The sequence below is a fragment of the Seriola aureovittata genome, chromosome 15 (genome assembly GCF_021018895.1).
Source record: "Seriola aureovittata isolate HTS-2021-v1 ecotype China chromosome 15, ASM2101889v1, whole genome shotgun sequence".
Classification (NCBI taxonomy): Eukaryota; Metazoa; Chordata; class Actinopteri; order Carangiformes; family Carangidae; genus Seriola; species Seriola aureovittata.
The window spans coordinates 23230085-23251164 of record NC_079378.1 but is presented as its reverse complement, the minus strand read 5'-3'; the positions used below and the strand labels follow the sequence as shown (position 1 = coordinate 23251164).

The following is a 21080-nucleotide window of genomic DNA, read 5'->3' as shown; positions in this document are numbered from 1 at the left end:
TGGCTCGCCATTCACCAAACCTCCCACACCTGGTGAGTGAGGAGAGACAGGATTGTACAGTACCTCACATCTGTCGTCCTGTTTCTTTGGAAACGGCAAATAAATTGACGCAGCCCGGCTTTATGGCCCGGGAACCTTAATCCACTCCTGAATCCTAAATATGCACACTGAATAGACTGCATACTTTACATTTGAAGGGTAATGACACGCTGTTTTCTAAATGGTAAAAAAACACAAAAAACACTTTCTTTTTCTTAAATTAGGTTTGCATGGGTCTAAACGTGAATTGTTGTGTTGTTTAGCAGTCTCCAGCCACACCTTGGTATTAAACATGTTGGAGGAACAGTAGATGCCATAAATAGTTCATCCAAAACAGAGCTGTCACCTTAGAAAAGATACACCTACAAAAGTTGGCAACCTGAACCAAACCCATGTTTTTCAGGGAAGTAAAAATAGACTGAAAACAAACTAACCTCAATAACACCTGTATGTCATCACTATTGTTAAAGGAATTTAGATATTCTGTCATCACATGCTGAGTGCTGAGTGGAAAGGGCAGTATTGTGAGCAGCTCTTGGAAAGATACAGAGTGCTGTAACCCATGGTCACTACAGTATTTTGATGGCGTATAGCAACAAGTACAGGTGTTAACATCATTTAGTTTATCAGACAGTGGATGCTGTGTAAACTGTTTTTTAGGTTAGGGAAACATGTGGGACCAACAGTCACTCCACAGAGGGATTGATATACTGAAAGACAGGACAGTGTGTTCTGAAAACTAATTGTCAAATTAATGCTTTTTACATGGAGCCCCTCTAATCTAAGGGCTTTTAATGTTTAATTATTTCTCTCCATTGTGCAACAGTAATGGAGGCAGAGATTAGTCCAGTTGATCTCTAAAGGGGGTCCCAAAGTATAAAGCCATTTAACTCCATAAATATCTTTTAATAAATTTACTATGGGAGAAGTTGAATTTAGTAATCCTGATCTATCTACAGATAGAAGAACAGTAAATTATCTTCTACAGTGAAATTGCCAGTGGGAGGGTCCCCTGGGACAATAGGGTTATCAGAGCAATGGGCCAATGTAAATGTATATCAGGGCAGTAGGGATGCCAAGTGGTAAGGCGGTCCTTCAAATACAATACATGGGCCAAGACAAAATATTCCCACACTGCTTAAGTCTGAGCAAGGCACTGAATCTCTAACAGCTTTTAACCGCTATTCACTTCTCAGGGAAGCCTGTAGAAACTTTTGGCCCATGAAACAGCTGAACAACAACAGGTGCCCATCCTTAGCCCTGCACCCCTGCCCCCTGAAAACCTGAGAGAATTCCTCTTTTCAGTTGTTTGGGGGTAAAAGATAAGTGAGAGCGGGAAACCCTGGTGGGTCAAACCATGTAGAGACTGTTTTATGAAACCTTACCTGCATTAGTTTCCCCTCCGCGTATCCGGCACTTCCTCCCACGAACACCCCTTCCAGAGTGATGGGCTTCCCCGTAGGCTCGTTCTTCAGCAGTGTCACCTTGATGACCGCTCGGAGGGCCGGCCGCTCGGACTCCAGGCCCGGCTGGCCCAGCACCACCTGCAGGGCCGCCATGAGCAGCCACGGCCAGAGCCCGGCCAGGCGCCGCTGAGGGACGGTCATGGCCTCGGCTGTAGCGGCGGTGCCCGGCCGCACATGGTGGACTTCAAAGCAGGCAAGACCACGGATAAACAAGAAAATATTTATACACGTTCCACTTCTTCTTTCTGCCTCGACGACTACTGCGAAATAGATACAATCCAAATGTTTAAAGCTGGAGCACTGCCAGCATAACTCAAACTCATAACTCAGACTTCCATTCAGCACCAGAGTTAATATTCAAACTCTACACGTTATAGAAATGCGTATCTCTCAGTGCCCACATGGAGCCAGCACCTGCGTTACAGAAAACTGATATCCTCCGAGATAAAAACAAGCTTTAGTGAACTTTTATCCAGTGTCATTAATATGCGTGGCTGAACATCGCATGCACAAATGCACCATGAAGACACGTTGTGTTGTGTTAGAGCCTGAAGTGTGCATTGGTTTCCAACAGCCTGGTCTTCATGAGACAGACAACAAATGTCCTCATTTGTAACGTGTTTGCCTTATAGTTGAACTGCTGTATCCTCTCCCAGAAGGGCAGGTCCTGGCAACAGTGTGTCGATCTTCATCCGTATCCGAACTACTACTATTATTATTATTATTATTACGGTGTACACCAGTCACTGTGCCTTACAATCACATTTTGCGAGCGAACAGAAGTTGACAAACAGCGTCAGAAGGCAGCACGTCCTGTGGGCGCCACATTTTCTGGATAAATCCACCGAAAACGCAGAAGAGCGACGACTTGAACTTCAAAGGCTGGGTTACAGGTTGCCGCCGGAAACTTATAAGGCATGTTAACATATAATGTCGTGCCAAAAGGTTGGGTAATATTTTACAACCAAGGAGTTGCGAAAAATAATCCTCGAAGAAGTTAAATTCAGTACACCGTATTATCTTATTATTAACCAAAGCAAATGGACCGTTGCCTTACTTCACATATAACTTGGTAATTATACTGGGTCCGAAACCAAAGCGACTTCTTTAACAGACCCACCAACTTATTTTCTACAGTCGGCGTTCATTTTAACATATTCACTGCTAACAAAAGAAAAAGAAAGAAGAGAGAAAAAGGCATTCCCGAGTTCAGTGCCTCCGCTGCACTGTGAGAAATTAGATACGATCCTCCTGAGAACACCGAGGGAAATGAATCGTTTATCAAAATCATAAACGAGAACGGAGAAGAAACACTACAGAAAGTACGGAATAAAAATGCTCCAAACTCCTTGAGATTCCCATTTAAAGTTGATAAAGCGGAGAGACACAGTGTACAGTTATGACACCGTCCCAAAAGTCTACCTCCCGGACTCTCTCTCGCTCCCCTGGGATCTCATTGACAGTCTCTACCTGCTCACTGTCCTGCTGCCTTCGCGTGCTGTCGGAGATTGGGCTTTTCTAGAAACTCCGGGCCCGAGCGACAAAAAAAAAAAAAAGTGCTTGGAAAGGGGGGGTTTTGCCACCTGTTTTGTTAAGACGGAAGAGAAGCCATGTAAACTAATTCCGTTACAGGTGTTACGTGGTAGTATTATAATAGTACTGTCCGAAATGCAAGGTAAGAGTTGCAGCTGGCATTCACGCTTCAATTACTTTCAGTCAAATTTACTCTTTATAGGATCAGATTTGGTCATCAAAATGCACGTAAATCTTACAGAAGGGGAAAGAAGTTATAGAAATAAAGTAATAGGAGCTTCAGAGTAGCACCTGAAGGCAGCATTAGATGCTGAGGGAGGAGCAGACGCACAGCCGCAGCACTGATCAAAAACGAGTGAGTGGCTCCCTCTAGTGTACAACATCCTCCCCAAGCAGCAGACTCCTGTACCTGGCTGTAGAGCCAACAAGACAGTGAAACACACATGAACAAACCATCCAGCTGAATTATCCGAACTATATCAATTTTAATAAAAATACTTGTACACATGTACCTTTAAAATACGTCAATTACAAGTTTAAAAAAACAGTACCCTTTAAGAGATGCAGTGAAAAATCAAAAGGTGGGAAACGTACTACCACAACACAAACAATCACTATAGATTAAATAATAATAATACTAAAATAATAATAAACATTTTTATAATATTATTTAACATGCTCCCCCATTGGTTTGTTACAACTTGTGATGACAAACCAGTTATATTATTAAAATGTAAGTCAAATGTGCATATTAAAATGGAGAGAGGCTGAGTTAAGGTAGGCTTCTTACTGCGAATATGTATAAATTATATTTTAAATTAAGATTCCTTAAGAACATCAGAAGTTGGTAAAAACATTTTAGATTATACTGTGTAAAAATATATGTAAAACTTTGCTTTATAATTTTTAAAAAATATACCATGGCACAAGTAATTCTAATTCTTAGAGAAACAAAAATATGACTCAAATTAATGAATTTTCCAAAGTCACTATATAAAATATACAACATTTAAATACTTTTTTAATAAGATTTAAATAACAACACACTAACACAAAAAACAACAATAATAATTTAAGTGGAAAATTAAGTCTGGTAATAGTGAAAACTTCACTATTATACATCACATCCTCAAGACTCCGTTACATGCCAATCAAATCAACATGTTGAGATCTAAAATGAGAAATAGTATGAACTGTCAGTAAACCTGTTGCAGCGATGACTTGCAAATATATATTCAATTTTCAAACTCCTTTCCTTCCATTAGTTTTACTCTGAATGTGCTGCCTGAATGTTCAGTGCAATGTCTTACCTGCAGATTTGGTTTACTTCTTTTGGAGCTGCTGTTGCTACGCTTGACTGGTATTGAGGGAAGTGACACTAACTTTTACATCCATGACCTCTGTGTCCTTTGAATCATCACTGGTAACCTTACCAGGGCACAGAGGAAACCACAGCAAATAATGTACAGATCTTCGGCCAAACTGTTACACATTCTCTAATACATGTACATACCCCATGAACTATAAAAATACACCTCATGATGAATATTTATGTTTGCAAACCACTGGACAAACCTCCCCCAGTCTTTCCTAGCAACGTCTCTTTCCTTCAGAAAAAGTATTCAGAAAATCTACAATGTGAGGGCTTACCTCAAATATGTCATCTTCAGGCATTTGCTCAGGTATTGAAACCAGAGATTCCTCCTGCTGTCTGAATGCCACTTGATCAACATTGCCTGACACAGCCATTATAATGGGTCCAGCACACAAAGGGTTAGCTTTCTTCATGCTGGCAGGGTTGTAGCACATCATGGCGTTACAGGCGTTGGAGGACAGCTCTAATGCAGGCCCTGGCTTCTCTGGGGTCACAACTTTAACAAGGCAGCTATTGGGTGGAGTTTGCATCACTTCATCAGCAATCTGGAAAACTGTGTCCAAGTTAATGTCCTCTTTTTTCACCTCCTGGTTTTTCTTATTCTGTAAGTCCTGGTGTTGGTTCCCATGACACAACATATTCATGGGATACCCTGCCTAAACACAGTACATGTAAAAAATACTCATCTTTCTTGATCGATCACAGATTAGTTGAATAGAGTCACTGACTACATGTAAATACACTCCAATTCACCTACCTGGTAATAACTATGAGGAGAGAACGGCCCTGTGTGAAGCCCACTACCTGTCATATGTGATGCCACGAGGTTTGGATGGTAGCACTGCCAAACTTCAAAAAGAACAAATAATAATATTTAACATCATATGTACAGTTTCAGGAACTTACTGGAGTTGAAACCTGCATTTTGCATTCATAATTTTAAAAAATAATATTCATTCAACATAAAGCACATTTTAGTACATTATAGTATATTTTAGCCAATTATATTTCTCTCTACCCATGTACAATTGAAGTAAAGTGATGTAAAAATTTGTGTTCATAACTCCCTTCCTATGTCATGCTCACCTGGGGATTGGTAGCTGGGCTGGCACTGTGCATTAGCAGAATTAAAACTGGTGAAATTGGGATTTCCATGGTTTGCACGGGCCATTAAGCCTTGCTGAAGCTGCATGACATTGGAGCTTGGGGCTACTCCACTGTAGTGGTGGCTTAAAGATACTGGTGTCCCTTTGTCTGCAGCAAAGACAGAAGGAGAAAGCGCTGCCCCATGACCCCTTATCAGGTAATGTGGTGGGACTGGGGTTCCATTGTGTCCTGTCATGGCCTGAGCTTTACGCGGACAGTAAGGATGAGTTGACTCCTGATGTAAGAGGCTAAGCAGTGAAGCGCCTGCAGAAACAGGAAGAAGCAAAGTATGAAAGCAACTTTTTAGACAGTGATTAATGATATTTAATGATATTTACTGAATTGCAATGGCAAGAACAAGTATGTACACCCTTAGGAATCACCTGGTTTTCTGCAGTAATTGGTCATAAAATGTGATCTGATGTTCATCTAAGTCACAAATATTGGCAAACACACTGTGATTAAGCTAATATCACACAAACAATTATCATCTTTTGTGTCTTTATTGGATACTCCCATTAAACATTCACAGTGCTGGTGGAAAAAGTAAGTGAACCCTTGGATTTAATAACTGGTCAAACCTCTATTAGCACCACCAACTTTCAGCTTTCAGTAGCTGCTGATCAGACCTGCACAATGTTCAGGAGGAAGTTTGGATCATTTTTCCGACAGAACTGCTTCAGCTCAGACATATTCCTAGGATGTCTGGTGTGAATGTTCCTCTTCAGGTCATTCCATAGTAACTCTATTGGGTTATGGTCTGGCCTCTGACTGGGCCACTCCAATCCAATAAGTGTGATATTTTCAATATGGACCGGAACAATACATGATTTGTGTGTCATTAGTTAAAATGGATGAAGATGAAGATCTGACCATATTTTAGGACAAATTCATAGTGTAAAACCGAAATTAGATGCTTGGTTCAGATGAAAAGTGACACAGAATTAGGATTTTTACTGATTTGACAGACAGAAATAGTTTAATTTTATAGTATTATTTCCTCTACCACTTCTTCCCCACAACCATGACCAGTCAAGTGGTTGCACTTGCCTCTTTTCAAATCTTTGTCTTTGCCAGCATCACCTCCACTATGTCTCAGGTATCGACTCGGAGGCCGACAATTCACGTTCAGTCCAGCCTGTATTTTGGCCTTATTGTCAACAGTGAGTCTCTTCATGCTCGCAACAAGTTCAGGGTGGTTTCGCTGGAAGTTTGGGTTGTAAAAATGATGATACGTCCCGCTGTCCCCGCTGGCATGTTGTCGGTCTTTAACAGCTAGATCGGATTTCCTGAAGCCGTACAGGTTGAGCTGACGGACAAAGCTTGAGAAGTTGTTTGTTTTGAAGGCGTCAGCGTTGTCCGAGGTGGTGGTGGAAGACAGGATCTGTCTCTCGAAGAGCTTTTGATCAATGACCACGACCTTGCCGAGGCTGTCCCAGCAGATGGCTTTATTAGCCGGATTGTTCACTAAACGCCACAGTTTGGCAGGGAAATTATTAGGATTGATGCTGTCAGGGAGTGAACTGTCACCAACATCCATGCTTTAGTCTGTAGAACTGGAAACAGAGGTAATGCTAGTGAACCTCATCTTAATATCAGGGAAACTGTCAGCAGTTAGCTAGCTAATAATCCACCGTAACACATTTACTACCAGTTATACAGTTAACTTTGAAGTAATTAAACTTAGCTAACATGGCACTCTTTAATAAGTTTAACTAGGACAGGTTAAAGTTTATACACAACATAATATATGCTCAAAATGGAAACTCCCACGAAATTAACAGAGTTAAATAAAAAATTGTAATTGAGAAAATTTTTGTCAGTCCCAAAAGTCCCAAAAATGCTAACTTTCAATGTTAGTGGTACTGAGCTAGCATTAGCTAGCAATAAGCGAACATTAACTCACCAGGGACCTGCTTTGTAATTTGAATTATTTTAGCACAGTAATGTTAAATAACGTTGCATAAAATTGTTTCGACGTTTCCTAAAATTTTCGGGGTCACGTTATGTCAAAACTAAAAGAAATACCATGATGTTCGTACCTGGATCGCCACAGATCACCTGTCCTGTTCTCTCGGAACCGTTGGAAGTTCCCGAACCGTTGAAACTGTTGGAGTCCAACGTCTCATCTGGAGCCAACTGCCACGATTCTATAAAGTGTCTCTGGGTTTATGAGCTGTTCCTTCTAGGTTTGACTGTCCATTTCATTTGGACAGATCAAATCCAGTAATGCTATTTAAAAAAAATGAATCCATGACAAGTTGAAGCCTTGCATTCAAAGTGTTACTTCCCGAATTGCAGCAAAGTAAAAAAGGTTTAAATTATTACATATTAAATTATAGTCTTTCAGTAATCAACAGATGCTGATGAATAAGCTATAATATGTTTTGTGTGAAACGTTTGGTCTGTAAACAGTAACAATAGCACTCAAACAAATGTGGTTAAGTTAAGAACAATATTTTATTGTGAAATTTGGAATCGAGCAAAAGCCTTTACTTTCCATCACTTGGACAAATTACGATTGAACATAGAAATAACCAACGTTTTTACTAATAAGAGAGGTAGCAAAAACCTTATTCTAAGTGTGTTCTTGAATGAATCTTGAATGTATTTATTGCTGAGTTACACAGTACTACAACAAATAGCTCAATAAGGGAATGAACAAAGACGGCTATGCATTTACAGCAGCTTTATGAGTTGATCATGTGTCTTCACCCTCTTACATATGATTTGTGCAAAATGTGTGTTTTTTAACAGTTGAAATTCAAAATATGGTTCACGCCAGAGATATTTGAGTAAATGCTGATTTAGTCCACATGGTATTTAACCTTGCTTCGTATGCAAAACAGTGACTTTGATGACAGTGAAATAATAATGATATTCATAAGTGATATAATAATACAGTGATAATGATATTCAGGGTCATTATAAAAATAATTAATAAAACAATAATAATTATAAGTGATATAATAATAAAAATAAATAAAATAAGAAAGCAGACAACATAAGAGCAGTTCAAAATAAAAAATACAGAGAGTTATAACAGCCCAACTCCATTAATTTAAACAAAGAAATTTGGTGAATATGCTCATAATGAAAAGGTAGTGTAGTTAGTTGTAATAACTAATTACATTTTACTTAAAAGTAAGGATTAGTAAGGAATGTGTGATGTCTTGCATAAAACAAATATAGTGCATCATAAATATATTTTTAAAAAGATTTCTGGGCCAAAAGGAACAAATATTCAATGTGTAACTATACAAAACCATTTTCTGTAACTGAGCTTATTATTTATTTATTTTATTTAATGATTTTTATGCAGGCGCTCTACACCGACACCTCTATGCTGTTCTCTTGTAGGTCCTCACCGGTGACGTAATCACCAGCGACAGGAATACATTCAAAACATTGATCTGTTTGGTTATTTAGTATTTCTATAGTATTATATGCTAGGAGCTTAACATAATGGCGTTGGAGACTGTCCCTAAAGACCTGCGCCATCTGCGGGCATGTCTTCTTTGTTCGCTGGTGAAGGTAAATATTGAAACAGCGAGGAAGAAACGATCGAGCTAGCTTCTGTGCTAACATGTAGCCGCTCTCTGCGTAGCGTTTTTTGTTGTGTATCACGCATTAAATGAATGGTTGGAGGGATGATTTCATGATTGCATTTGTTAAATCAAGCATTTTGTATCTTACTTTTAATGTTTTATTTTTTGTCAATTGTCTTGAGTTTGTGTAACGTATTACCACCTCACTTACCCCCTCCTTGTTTTCTTTAGACCATTGACCAGTTTGAATATGACGGCTGTGACAACTGTGAGTCCTACCTCCAGATGAAGGGGAACCGGGAGATGGTTTATGAATGCACAAGTTCCTCATTTGACGGGTAAACATTGACATAGCGTCGATTATCCCAAAACTTTCACATGGAGTGTTTCCTCCATGTTTACCACGGCTGTCTGTATGTCCACAGTGTGATAGCCATGATGAGTCCGGAGGACAGCTGGGTGGCCAAATGGCAGAGGATAGGTAAGGATGTGTGTCTGTACTTGAAGCTGCATTAATCGATTTCCGACCACTAGGAGGCAGAGGAAATTACAAAGCCAAGACACACACACACACACACACACACACACACACACACACACACACACACACACACACACACACACACACACACACACACACACACACACACACACACACACACCCCTCTAGCACACAGAGCTAGAGGGGCCTGAAGTGCTTTTTTAAAACTTGTTAAAGCCCAGCATTCACTGGAATGGTATCTCTGGTTTGGCCTCCACCAACCGGCTCCAGAGCTGCTACTTCTCCCACTTTCTTCACCAGCTAGTCCCAAACTGTGACTGTCTGCTGTTTAGTACCGGGCATGTAGTGTACAGTGGGTTTATTAGAGGTTGTTTAAAATAGCTGCTGGCTGTTTCTGGGAACTGGGTTGAGGAATAGAAACTGAACCACATAGAAAATATGTCCATGAGGCAGAAACAATAATTTATTTTTTATTGTTTATGCCCACTTCTGTGTGGGTTTAACATACATTATACATAGTCACTTGTTAATGATAATTATAATAATAATAATAATAAGTAATGCAGCTGTAAAGCTAGTGTACAAGGCCATAGAGAACAATCATAATCATGCACTTGTTCCATTCATTTTGTTCTTCATCCTACAGGCAACTTTAAGCCAGGTGTATATGCTGTGTCAGTGACAGGCAGACTACCTCCAGGTATCTGACTCTTCTTCCTCAAAATTTAGCAAATCACACACACAAACTTAGAAAGTAAGTGTTTGGTTGTTTTCTTGATTGGAGTTCTTGCTGTTTACATTGCTATTTTTTCCTCCTTTTCTGAAGGTGTGGTGAGAGAGCTGAAGAGCAGAGGAGTGATCTACAAATCCAGAGACACAGCAGTCAAGACTTAAACCGACTGTTTCCAGTTTACGTCGTCTGATTAGCCACATTAGAACGGTATCATACTGCAGCACCAACCCCAGGAAGAAGTTACAACTGCTGGACTGTTCAATTCTTGTGTTTTTTTATGATTAGAAAAATTAGCATGGGTGATTATCGGTGAGAAAAAGTGGATATTTCTTATTTTCTTTTCTTTGATTAATTGAGGAAAAATAAAAGTCTGTTTTTATAAGAAATATGAATAGTTGTCATCACATCACTATTCATTTTTTATTTCTATGCTTCTGTCAGCAGTGAGATTTACCTATGCTAGGACAGCATGTGTACCATTGGAGCACATTTCACCTCACACTCTCAGTAAGTCTCAGTTATTCAGTAGATGGTGGACTGCCAGGCGAAGCAGATATGTTCTAGGGTGATCCTGTGCTAAAGCTGATACAGTTCAGTGGAAGTTCCCCAGAAAATTTTCAGTAGGAAGATACCTTCTGTAAATCCCTGATTGAACTGTAAAGAATGTGAAACCCACAAGTCAATGACTCAAAGTGGTGTAATGAGAGAGATAATTCCCCTCTTTGCCTGGAAGAATAACAAGCTCAGCAGAACGAGGCAGACTGCAGGATGACACAGCACTCAGTCTCCCTGCATCAGACTAACCTCACCACACTTATTCTTGAAAAGCAAAATGGTGGAGTCATGTTAGAGAACAGAAATAACTTCATTTACATATGTATGATTTTTTTAGACGAACTATCGGTGCGTTCTATGGACGTCAATGTCAGTCAGTCCACCACTTCGGTCCAGGGTGAAATATCTCAACATCTACTGCTTGGATTTCCATGAGATTTTGTACAGACCATGTATTCACTGTGAAATCACTGCGTCTCTAACTAGTGAACTAGCGACTGATTTGAAACACCAGACAGGAGGGACTGAACAGCAAAATCATCTCCTCATTTTCAGCTTGAACAAATGATAATGAAACGCTCCTGTACTAATCTATTAGAACCACAAGATGGTGCTTTTTACTGAGTATCTCAATAACATGCAGAACCACTCACTGCCAGTAGGGTGAACCAGAGGCTAAACCTTTAGTAGAGTTAATACATTCTCACCTACTGAGTATCAGAAAGTGTCTCCAGTTAAATTTTACAGTTCTGTTCAGCTCCAGTAGCTGCTGTAGTTACTGTTTCATTGTACAATAGCCTGTACAGAATATCAGGTTTGTAGTTATAGTCATCCTGTGCTGCTGTGTGTATCAGGTCTACTGTTGGCTTATATTTCTGTACAGGAGGAACATTTTTTATTGCCAGAGGCTCCAGGCATTGTCTAATTTCACTGTAACCTGAAGGACTGGACTCATGAACACTGAGGACTCTTTAAATCTCTGTAAGTGAGCACAGTAAGCTCTTACTGTTGTCCGATCAGATGCTGTTAGTTGCTGTTTGAATGCACAGGCACCTGGTGCAGATATTTTGTTGCAGGTACGGTTAGTGAAACCACACTTTGATTAAAAAAAAAAAAAAAAAAATAGAAATAGCTCAGATTATGGTTTAGAGATGAGAAGCAGATGTTTTTTTTTAGTTCTTCTATCATACTACCAGGTCACAACTCACCAGGCATTCATAATTAAAATAAATAAAAATAAATGAACATTCATTGCCATCAGGGATTTTAAATTCAGTAAAAAGCATAAAACAAACCAGCATAAGAGGTAAATGTATCTGTGATGTAATACACAGGAAGTCTGCCCCAGTTTCATGTATGTGCAGGAACATTTCTCACTCTATGTTTCTGGACAGACTGTAATAGGTCATGGAGGGAGAGAGATGCCACTGATTAAACATTACTGGGTTTTTTTTTTTACTGGCATGAACAAGGCAGTCACATCTGTGCTGAATGATTTTAATATATCAAGAGGAAAGTTTATGCATCTATTCTTAATGATGATAGAATCATTATTTCTTATGTAATGCCTCTAAAGAAGCGTGCAAATATACTCTGACTACATCATATGTCAAACTGCAACTCGAGAGACATACAAGGCTATAAATACAACAGCTAAACCTCACACTGCATCTTCTGCCTGTGCGTGTCTTTACTGCAGCATGTGTACGGGCGCCTCATGTAGATCTGGTCTTGGCCCCTTCGTGGGCCATGACACTGTAACTGGATCTCCATTAGAAGCAGGTTGCAACCGATGATCGTATCTAATGTCTTTATATACAGTCACTGGTTGCAACAGTGTGTGAGGACTCAGTATTACCACTGAGGTCATAGAGGTGAGTTATGCTGTTGCTATCTCTTCATCCTTCCTGAGAGACAGCGGTGTGAGGAAGTACTCAGAGGTGTCAGTGCTACATGGTAAAGATACTTCCTGTGGTACGAGTGCAAGTACTTGTAAAAAAAAGTTCACTTAAATACAAATCAATCAATCAATCAATTTTGTACCATCATAGTTTTGTACATTGAAGTTTTAATCTGTAAAGTGACTTATAAAAATAGCTGTAGAAGACAGGTAGTTGAGCAAAGACCTCCCTCTGAAATGTGGCAGAGTAAAAGTATAAATAATAAAGTACTTGAATAAATCTACTTAGTTCTTTCCAACTGCTGTTAACAGATCACAGAGGATCATTTAGAGAAAGCAGTGAAGCTGCAGCTCAGATGACTGACAGAGAGAGATCGATTTAGGAAACTTCTGATTGAAAATAAACAAAAAACGAATAAAAATAAAACATAGTTGATATATACATTTTTTACATATATATACAAGTTTCTGAAGTGATTCCAGATCTCTGTTCTTGTGGTGGCTCTGAGAAACAGGTGAATTATTACACAGTATCAATGATTTATCAGTTCATCAAAAACACTCATTTAGCTGTACAGGAAGATATGAATAGAAAGACACTGTTACTGAAATTAATGCAACCGTTTATTTTAACGTCTCTGGGGATTTTTTTTTCTTTCTGCTGCCACAATGAGGTCAGAGGTCAGAGACTCATAGAGCCTTTTATTAATGGAGATCTCTTGCTCTGTTTCATTTAAATGATCTTTTATACATTTATTTATCGTACTGTTTTATTACTATTTTCTATCCTCTTGTGAGAATCTTAGAAATGTCTTTGTAAAGTTTATGTGTTCCTGACTTGCTGCCATGCAGAGGACAAGATGACCACAATGGAAATGAGTTGCTGTTTCACAACTTTGTGTTTCCCCCAACACAGAGTGTGTGTTCAGACAGACATTAATGTGTGATGTGTACGTCTCCACTGTGAATATACTGTACATAATGGTGAGTCCAGTCCTCGTATAGTTAACGTTAATATTTTCATCCAGAGCTCAGCACATTCCACATTTGTTTTGTTCCCAGCGAGCACGGAAAAAAATCAAAACTAAGTCATGTCAGTTTGTTTGGACATGCTGTACAATTAAAGTTTTATTATTGACATCATGAACGTTGTGCTAAGAGACGGCGCAGTGTGACGGTGTGAGGAGGACGCGTTGTTCTGAATCTGGTTCTCTTTGTGTTGGTGTGACGTGAAGCTCAGGTACCAGAGACACTGGGACGTTTAAATGTGAAGTGTGAGTGGCTGTTTGTCCTGGAATGATAATATGTTCAGAATTAATTCTCCCTGTGCATTCTGGGATACCTTCGCCCCTCTGAGTCTGAACAGGAAAACATAGGTTTAAACATATCCTTGCATGTGTAGCCATATAAACTTCGTTCTACTGAAAGTCATAGAGAATTTTGAACATTAAAAAAAGATGAAATCAACCTGACAAGTCATTAATTAAACTGATCATGTCATCATATTGTGTGTCGGACGCCTGTAGGTCAGACATTTCCTGAGGAAAAGCCATGCGATGAAATATGCCTTAAATACAGAACAGTAACACTCATTCTCTTGACAAGGACCCGCGCCTCCTCTTTTATTTTGAAATTTTGCTGCAGTTAGCCTGAACTCAAAAACTAAAATAGGACATTTAAATCAAACACGTCTTTTATCTAAATGTACAGAATGTGAAATACTTCTCATTTGTTCCATCAGAAGTGGAGTGGAGATGTTTTGAACAGTGACTGTGTGGTGGATTGAGACAGTTGATAATCAAATAAACCACAAGTGTCTGCGCCTCCATGTGGGTTTCTAACTCAGTGCAGAAGTGGGTGCACGTATAGATGAGTGCAACATCCTTTAATTGTTCAGTTTCACTCCTTTCATGCTATGTAACATAAAGCCATTCCATACTGAAGCTCATATCACTTCATCCCATGTGATCTGAGCCATGTGCTCTTCAGAAGAAGCTGAAGTCATTTCACGAGAGCTGCAATCTAAAAACAAAACTGAGAACTGGGCTCGCTGCTCGCTGCAAGACGTCCACGACCACAGGCGTTGTCAGGAAGACTGTCAGCTCCGCCCATGCAGCAAGTGTTGTAGAAGCAACCGAGCGAAGTGACGTGAAGCGAAGCAAAGCACGCCCTTCATTTTCACACACAGGGACACACAGAGCCCATCTGCCACAGCCTCATTGGTGCTTGCAGCTACACTATTGCTTTTGACCTTATTTGGATATGTCAGGGCTTTAAGCTGGAGGGAAAGTATTAGATCAGAAACTGAGGTGTCGACTCCAGCTTTACTCTTTGTCTCGGCTGATTGGTGACCTCTGGTAAAAAAAAAAGAAAAAAAAGCAAAAAGCAAGTGGAGGTTTCTTCAACTCAGTCTTGACATGTCTAAATGTCTCTGTCTGACAGGGGCAAAGTGGAGATAGAGAAGTAAGTTTTTTTTTACATAGCAGATGGACATTACCCACACAGGCCACACAAACTGATGTATGTGTGTGTGAGTGTTTCATAAGGCTGACAAAACTTCCTCTCTTCTTCAGACCAGAGAGAAGCTACAGAACCGAGAGCCGCTCGTCATATTAAGGATTTCATTTCCTTTTACAGGGGAGGGCATCTCCTCTATGCACAGACGTGTGTGTTACACGAGCGCTCTGCGCTGACGTGAAAAACTTCTCTGATCCTTTATTTAACCGCCAGTACGACAATGTAAAAATACTCCATTAATTAAAAGTGCTGCATTCAAAAACTCCTCGATTTCAGTTTATTTTATACTTATATTGTTTCATTGTGTCAGTTAATGTAAATGAAACATTACACATTTCTTGTTTTTTAAACATTTTGACACAAACTTTTTGAGCTCATAACTTATACAACACTTCCTCACGCCAACCCAGAACACAGCGCACACATAGAACTGAGCGAGCGACAGTGTAGTTAGCTAACCCGATCTCCATACCATATTTACTATATATGTATACTGTTAACTGTACTCGTATACATATATATATATATTATATATATATATAAGTGTGTGTGTGTGTGTGTATACATTCATTCATATGTATTTCATAAATGAAAGGCTTTGATATTTTATTTTAGAGGTAGACCTGCCTCCAGAGTTTTATGTTACAGTTCCATGTATACGAGTAAAATTTAAGTATTAAGTATCAAAAATAAACATATTTATTCTGCATTTTCTGATATATTATATCACATACTTTATGACACTGCAAACAACGTTTTATTGTTATAGGTGCTCGAGGTGGAGCTGCTTGTAACGGCTTTTTCTTGTGACCTTCCAAAGTGTCGCAGCAGAAGTCGGAGGTGATTCATGTGAGAGGAAACAAATAAAATAAAGTTCTGCAACACAAATCTGTGCATCGCTGATAGTTTGACCTTTTTTGAGCCTCTATCATTTTTCATAGGAGTCAGTCTCTTCATCAGTGACTGCACTGAGCATATTTCATTGTAGAAACAGGCTGAGAATGTGGAGATTTATCTGGAGACCAAGACACATTATTTTGAAAAAAGATTTTACAACTTTATTGAATTATTAATATTTTCAGTGATTTACAGGCAAAAACGAAGATTCAATGAAGAAGGCCCCACACAGTCCGTGATGTAATTTCATTTCTTACATATTCTCTGTTGTAAAACTATATTTTTTATATCCTTCAACTGCTGTGTAATTATATTTTGAGTTTTTATCACTGAGGTTTTGTAAGTTTTGGTGTCTTTGCTGTTTTGGGTTCTTCCTGCTTTTGTCTGTATACTTTGTTAAACTGACAAAATGATGAATCAGACTCAGAGCTTGTGCTGATAAAAGGACACCATGCATGTGTGTGTGTGTGTGTGTGTGTGTGTGTGTGTGGTGAGGAGAGTGTGTGGTAAATGAAAAGTGTCACACTTAGACGTGTAGAGAGGAAACTGAACATCTGAGACGGGACCAGGGGGTCACAAGCCAAAAAGGTGGTGTTGTGTTGTGTAAAGCTGACAGGAATCATGTAGAGGAGTAGAAGGATAAAAAATAAGTACCTCAGAATGTGACTTAAGTTCAGTTCTTAAAGTAAATCTACTTTCCTGGAGCTCTGCAGAAACCGGTTTAGAGCAGCTCAGGCCTCTGTGGAGCTCGCAGGTCTGGGATGATCTGCGACTCTACGTGGCTCGGTGGTGTCGACACCCGGCCGTGGCCTAGGAGGAGCTCGGGGAGCGCAGGCAGGGAGGGGAAATGGCTGCCAGCCCAGATAAGGTCTATCACGAGAGGCAGCGTGGGCTCGGGAAGGCCCCGGCTTCAGCGCACTCTTCTTCACACGGGGAGTTAGGATCACTTCCTCCCTGGCACGTGTACGGACGACTGAATGCTAGTGGTGGTCCGCCGGCTGAAGGCGGGTGTGTTCTCCCCTCGCTGCAGGCTGGTGACTCAGTTAGCTGCAGAGGGCAGGGATTAGTCAAATGCAGGGCAGGGGTCAGGAGATTGGAGGGTTAAGGGCTAAAACAATGTGTGGCTGTTAAAGACACCATATGCTGGATCTCTTCAACAAGTCTTCATTCTAAAAAACAGGTTTAAATGTTACAGGAGCATCAGAAGTGAAACTTGTATTTAATATGTATAAATAAATGAATAAGAATCCTCAGTGTTTTCCTAACTTCTGTCAGCTGATCTCACCTTCCCCATGAATTTTGTATCATAACAGTGTCATCTTAAATCTACACACACACACACACACAGTTCTCAGAGGAAAGTGTGTGAGGACACATGTGAGAACTTAACTCCAGTGTTGGAAATAACTAAGAACATTTAGTCAAGTTTAGTTCTGAGATCCTTGTATTTTATTTTGCCTCTTTAAAAATCAACCCCACTAAACTTCAGAGGGAAATATTCTACTTTTTACTCCACTACATGTATTCAACAGATACTATATTTACTAGTAACGTCTCAGAGTCAGATTTTACACCAAGACAAATATGATGCAACACGCTGCTGCTTGTGTTCTCCTAAAACACAGCGTCTAGTTGCCACATGTGAGCGTGAGATGTCAGCAGCTCCATCAAAGAGACATTTTCCCTCCAATTTCTCACATGGCTTCATTTAAATAACATTAAAGCCTCGATTCAAGGTTTCACAAAACGATTTATCTTGTGGCCCTTTTGCAGGGGCCCGTCCCCCGACCTGAAGCCACTGGACTAAACTACCTGAGGTGATTGTATGTAAATATTAAAATAATATTAAAACCAGCTCCACCTCAGGCAGCTGCAAAGGCAAAGTGCTGCTACGTGAATGCATCAGTATTAAACATTTGATAATGTCATACCTAGTAATACATCAACAAAATGAGGACTTTTACTTTGAAACTTTCAGTGGACTTTGCCGCTGCCTTCTGTTCCTTTACTGAAGCAGGATTTTTCATGCAGGAATTTTACTTTGTAATGGAGTATTTCATATTTCATAAGCCTATAATGGGAAGAATAGATATGAAAGAGTTAGTGTGAGAACTAAAAATATAATGCACAGCGTTCATATATTACCTTATTTCTATTTCTATCTCTTATCTATATATCATAGTATAAAGACATTCTATGTTTATATCTTATCTTTATCTATAATCTGCTTCCTACTCTCTATTCTTCGCTGAGGGAGCTACTGTAATTTAACCTAATCTCCCCCTGGGAAAGTGTTGATTCTAATTCTGATTAAACCCCCCCCCCCCCCACACACACACACACACACACACACACACACACACATTTAGCATCTATAATCAGCACAGAGACTTTTAATAAATAGTTTTACATTATAATGTGTAAAATGTTTTATTAATGTACAGTATTCTTTAACAAGTAAAGCTTCTCCTATGATTAATAAACACTATTATCTGCTTTATTATAATGTATTAGAAACTGTTCATTCAGTGTCTTCCTGTGTATATTGCTCATAAAGTGCCACCAGTGTCACTTCATTCACTCCTCACATGGGGTGTATGAGCAGCCTGTTTACTTAACTAAGACAGAACTACAGAATAAACCACATTAAGTTTTATTATAACTGCTGTGTGACGCATTCACTGACTTGGTGCAGACCGTAAAACTGACAGAGGTGCAAAAAAAAACTTTCATGAGAAGCTGGTTCTCTTATTAGTTTTCGCTCGGGTTGTAAACGACTGAGCATTTATAGTCAGTGGTGGAGGAAGTGTGCACATCCTTTACTTAAAGATGTCATTATATTCTGTTCCATGTCAGGACCCTTTACTGCTCAAGTAAAAGTTTAAGGATAAAACATGCAGAAAAAATCAGCCATGCGTCATTCTGTTGTAATGTGATATACATGTATTATTATCATTTAGCATTAAGATATAAGGAGCATTTTATGAATTTCCCCCCGGGAATAAATAAAGCATCTATCTATCTTTTAATATTGTACTCTGACGTTAATATGGGACAGTTTGTTCTATAGAAATACATCATATTCTATGGACTCATCATGGTTTTTATTTAGATATTAATTTGTAAAGTAAGTGTTAGTAAGTGTAAGTAAAATAAAGGTAAATAGATGTGGAGGAGTAGAAGAAGAACTCGTGTATATGAAGAACAGCACGTGAGTGAACATCCTTTGTTACTTTCCACCTCTGCCTGAACTTGCAGGTCACTTTATTAATAATGTCAGGACTCTCTGAGTGAAACTCCATGTCACTACATCTCATCAGAGCAGCTTTAATTCCCTCTTTCACGGGCTGTTGACCTGATGTGTGGGGACTTGCCCGGCTCCCCTCCATGTTAGTATTATGAGAAACCACATGGTTACAGTTGGACATTTACATTTACGGGGAATTGAAACCTGTGGCCTTTCACTTTTGTCAACCAACACAAGGGTGATAGTAGTCATAGTGACGAAAATGCCGCTCAGCAAGCAAACAAGTCGTCTTTTGAACGAGAGCGTTGACTTGCACATTAAAGGATAAGTTCACTTCTTTTTTAAGTCTGTCTGAAAACTCCTCACATGCCCGTGTGCAGACAGACGGAGGTTTTGGTTCATGCTATCTCCTCGTGCACCTCTCGGCCGTCTGAGCACTGAGTCTTTTCTGAGGAGGCTCTGAGAACGTAAAGATGATCTCAGTCATGAACCGTGTTATATATATATATAATAAACTTAATGTGGAATAAACATGTAAAACACAGCGTAGACAGAATCCCTCTCTCTCCACCTCATTCTGGGTTTATTGCCCAACTCCTCATCACACTGTGTTCTGAACAAAACTGCATGAAGCCACTTGAGTGTAAATGACATCATCATGTCCTACAGCTCAGCATCATGGCCGCACTGATGTGGAGAAACTGAGCTTAAGGCTTCAAAGAATTTGATTTGAAACTGATTAAGAAAAGTGAAATTATTAAAAGCAAAGCCCAGGACGTTCTAGTGTTTGTAGCTGACTCTAAGACATCGTAAACGTCCAGGGTGTTCGTTTCCTGGGTCGTTTGTGTCGTGAGTTCTTCTTCTGGAGGAAAATCTTCTGAGTTGTCGGCATATTTAAAAAAGCGCCTGTAGAAAGCAGAGTGGAGGCGGAAGAAGAGAAAGAGAACGGCTGTGACTGTTAGACCTCTTCCTGTGGTTACATCACGTGGTTGAGGAGGGTTCAAAAGGAGACAGCTTCTTCTTCTTCTTCATCCACTCCTTGGACAGAGAGAAGACACCTGTGAAGCTGCCGGACAATCCACACTTAAAACAGAAAGAAAGTGAAGGTCGGGGTAAAGTATGATGGAGGGTGTTGTCTATTTAATGCTAGAATTATTTGTGACGACACGGTGAAAATGATTGAATGTGTTTTATGTGTCAGATAATGGAAGAAATGTCAGTGTGACCGTTTTTACTTGATTAACTTTGCTTTTTTTCCCCTTTAACGTTTTTTTAAACGACGTTTTCTCTATTCAGAAGTTTATTTGGAATTTGGTTGAAAAAATATTGGATTTAAAACTGAAAACTGAAAAGTTTTATAACTTTAATTTTTATTATTATTTAAGTGTTAAATGTATCTACTGGATCTTTAATTTAATTTAATTCGGAACTGCCAACAGTTGCTCTTGGATTTATTTTACATGACTTTTGAATGTACTTATTGCTCAGACAGAAAAGCTTACTCATGCCTGCCAAAATGGCTTCCTCAAGATAGCGCTTCCTCTGGCCGTTCAGTTCTGACTTTTGCCTCAGAAACTGGACTGAGGGAGAACTTGAGGCAGATTTCGGTCTCGTACAAACAC

General features: G+C 39.5%; 3 protein-coding genes across 4 annotated transcripts in view; 1 reads left to right on the top strand and 2 right to left on the bottom strand.

Moving 5' to 3' along the window:
• The window catches only part of LOC130182663 (E3 ubiquitin-protein ligase RNF43), an 81467-nt gene extending 78507 nt beyond the window's left edge, over window positions 1-2960 (bottom strand). For both annotated transcript variants that reach the window (XM_056397747.1, XM_056397748.1), the window contains exon 1: window positions 1425-2960. In XM_056397747.1, coding sequence (XP_056253722.1) covers window positions 1425-1646 — 222 coding nt within the window. In that variant the 5' untranslated portion in view covers window positions 1647-2960. The remainder of the gene's footprint in view (window positions 1-1424) is intronic.
• Window positions 2961-3511: 551 nt separating this feature from the next.
• Window positions 3512-7694, bottom strand: hsf5 (heat shock transcription factor family member 5). Its single transcript, XM_056397752.1, has 7 exons — window positions 7602-7694; window positions 6610-7115; window positions 5500-5823; window positions 5171-5262; window positions 4689-5069; window positions 4349-4466; window positions 3512-4209 (listed from the first exon to the last, which is right to left on the bottom strand). The coding sequence occupies exons 2-6, from the start codon at window positions 7097-7099 to the stop codon at window positions 4386-4388; spliced, it is 1368 nt and encodes a 455-aa protein (XP_056253727.1). The 5' UTR covers window positions 7100-7115; window positions 7602-7694; the 3' UTR covers window positions 3512-4209; window positions 4349-4385.
• A 1222-nt stretch (window positions 7695-8916) lies between these two features.
• On the top strand, window positions 8917-10734 carry supt4h1 (SPT4 homolog, DSIF elongation factor subunit). The gene is made up of 5 exons (XM_056396577.1): window positions 8917-9093; window positions 9339-9445; window positions 9533-9588; window positions 10256-10309; window positions 10436-10734. The coding sequence occupies exons 1-5, from the start codon at window positions 9025-9027 to the stop codon at window positions 10501-10503; spliced, it is 354 nt and encodes a 117-aa protein (XP_056252552.1). The 5' UTR covers window positions 8917-9024; the 3' UTR covers window positions 10504-10734.
• The last annotated feature ends 10346 nt before the right edge of the window (window positions 10735-21080 follow it).